Below are 2,500 nucleotides of genomic sequence, written 5' to 3' on the forward strand. Positions count from 1 at the left end.
CCAGTTTGCGCAGCATACAAACCTCTTCCTCGCTCATGAGGATTTTCCCGCTGGTCTGCAGCACGGACTCGGCGTCGTCCAACAAAGACTTGACCGAGTCGCTGTCTCTGACCTTGGCCTTGCTGTTGAACTTTGTCTTTACCTGCGAGAAGATCCGACAGATGGAGGCTTTGGCGAACATCTTCGCAAAGAAGTTGCAGATCTTTGTCCTCAGGCCGTTCTGTTGGGCTTTGGGACTCGGATACATGGCCGCGGTCTCTTTGTACTCGGTGACGGACTGAGCGATGTCTTCTGCGGCGCTCTGAATGTCTGCGGAGAACTCCTCCTGCAGCTGCTGGTACTCCGTGTCGGGGATGTCCTCCACGATCGGCCCGATGATCTGGTTCAACTCCCCGCTGATGATGTACTGCACCGACTGCGTCATGGACGACACCTCGGTGTTTGTGGACGAGTGGACGCTGCTGCGGCGCGACTGCTTCACGGTGCAGCACATGCATCGCATCTTGTGCGCGCACTTCTTCAGCATTTTGCAGACCGAGCGAATCATGGCGTTGGTCGGCTTCGGCTGCCCGGAGCCGTTGCTGGCGATGACTTCTGTGACGAGCAGCTCCGTCAGGTGGTCGGAGGCGGGGCCTCTCACCGTCTCCACGCCGAGGGCGTCGGCGAAGCTGCGGGCGATGGAGTCGTCCAGACTGTCGCGCATTTGGTCCACCACGGAATCTTGTTTGAAAAAGTCCGACATGACGTCGACGAGGGCGCACAGGACCTTCACCAACATGTCCGCCAGCCTCAGTCGGGTGTCGTTGTCGGGTTTTCCCGCCGCTAACAGACTCCACTGCTCGGCCGTCAAACCTCGCGTAAACAGCTCGATGTGTGGCCGAACGTTGTCCACGGACAACTTTGGCAGCTCCATGGTTTCTGTGTTCATCGTCTGGGTCCAAGCGCTCGACTTGTTTTGTGTTTACTGCGAGTTCTGAGAGTTCTTCTTACTGGAGCTTCTGATTGGACGTGGTGTGATTTACAAGAACATGACAAAGACATGATGTCACACACACATCAAAGGCCCTTTCATGTGTGTGTGACATCACTTCACCTCTGTCGCTGCAGGGGGCAGCGTTTGACCTCAGTGTCAGGACGGTCCTCTGTCCTCGGTCTGTGGACACAGTCACGGGGACAACATGAAGACAACATGATGTTGTCTTCATGTTGTCTTCATGTTGTCCCTGCGACTCTGTGTGTGTTCTTCGCTCATGAGGATTTTCCCGCTGGTCTACAGCACGGATTCAGCGTCTTCCTACAAAGACTTGACCGAGTCCCTGTCTCTGACCTTGACCTCTGACCTTGACCTCTGACCTTGACCTCTGACCCTTCTCATCCTCTTCTTCTCCTCTTCTCGTCTCTGTCCTCATGTCTTCAGTCACAGTTAATTTGTCGTCTGTTAAATAGAAAATAAAAGTGTAAATTGACGACGTCGTTCTGATGACATCATCTTCCTGTGCCAGGGTTTGGGAGGCGGAGCCAAACAGCCTCACCTGTCACTCAGCTTCATCTCCACCTTCAGCCAGAGGAGGGAGGTGGAGGGGCGGAGCTTAGTCAGCGGCGTGATGGGCACGAGTCTGGCACCCCGACATGGTGAGTACATGAAAAACATTCACTCATTCACTCACTCACCCATTCACTAATTCACTCGTTCACTCATTCATTCACTCACTCATTCACTCACTCATTCACTCATTCACTCACTCATTCACTCACTCATTCACTCACTCACCCATTCACTAATTCACTCGTTCACTCATTCATTCACTCACTCATTCACTCACTCATTCACTCACTCATTCACTCACTCACTCACCCATTCAGTAATTCACTCGTTCACTCATTCACTCATTCATTCATTCATTCACTCACTCATTCACTCACTCACTCAATCACTCACTCACTCACCCATTCACTAATTCACTCATTCATTCACTCACTCATTCACTCGTTCACTCATTCATTCACTCACTCATTCACTCACTCACTCACTCATTCACTCAGTCGTTCACTCACTCACTCACTCACTCACTCACTCACAGCCTCATTGTTCCAGTTCTGCTGAAATTAGCTTCAGTTATAATAAAAGTTCCCTCTGTCGCCCCCTGTGGACATGTGAATATTTTCTGAATCATTTTGTGTTTGTTAAGATTTTAAATGTTACAAGAGAGTGTGTGTGTGTGTGTGCGTGTGTGTGTGTGTGCGTGCGTGTGTTTGTGTGTGTGTGTGTGCGTGTGTGTGCGTGCGTGTGTGTGTGTGTGTGTGTGTGTGTGTGTGCGTGTGTGTATGTGTGTGTGTGCAGGGGTGTGTGTGTGTGTTTGTGTGTGTGTGTGCATGTGTGTGTGCATGCGTGTGCGTGCGTGTGTGTGCATGTGTGTGTGTGTTTGTGTGTGTGTGTGTCTGCATGTGTGTGTGTGTGTGTTACACTGAGATAAAGACGTGATCATGTGACGTAGATAAA

General features: G+C 51.2%; 1 protein-coding gene across 1 annotated transcript in view; it reads left to right on the top strand.

Annotated features, from left to right (window-relative positions):
* Positions 1-2,500, top strand: part of hectd2 (HECT domain containing 2) — a 15,432-nt gene that overhangs the window by 3,135 nt on the left and 9,797 nt on the right. Inside the window, exon 2 of the mRNA XM_083897558.1 lies at positions 1,503-1,632. Coding sequence (XP_083753684.1) covers positions 1,503-1,632 — 130 coding nt within the window. The remainder of the gene's footprint in view (positions 1-1,502; positions 1,633-2,500) is intronic.

The sequence above is a fragment of the Microchirus variegatus genome (genome assembly GCF_963457635.1).
Source record: "Microchirus variegatus genome assembly, chromosome: 11".
Classification (NCBI taxonomy): Eukaryota; Metazoa; Chordata; class Actinopteri; order Pleuronectiformes; family Soleidae; genus Microchirus; species Microchirus variegatus.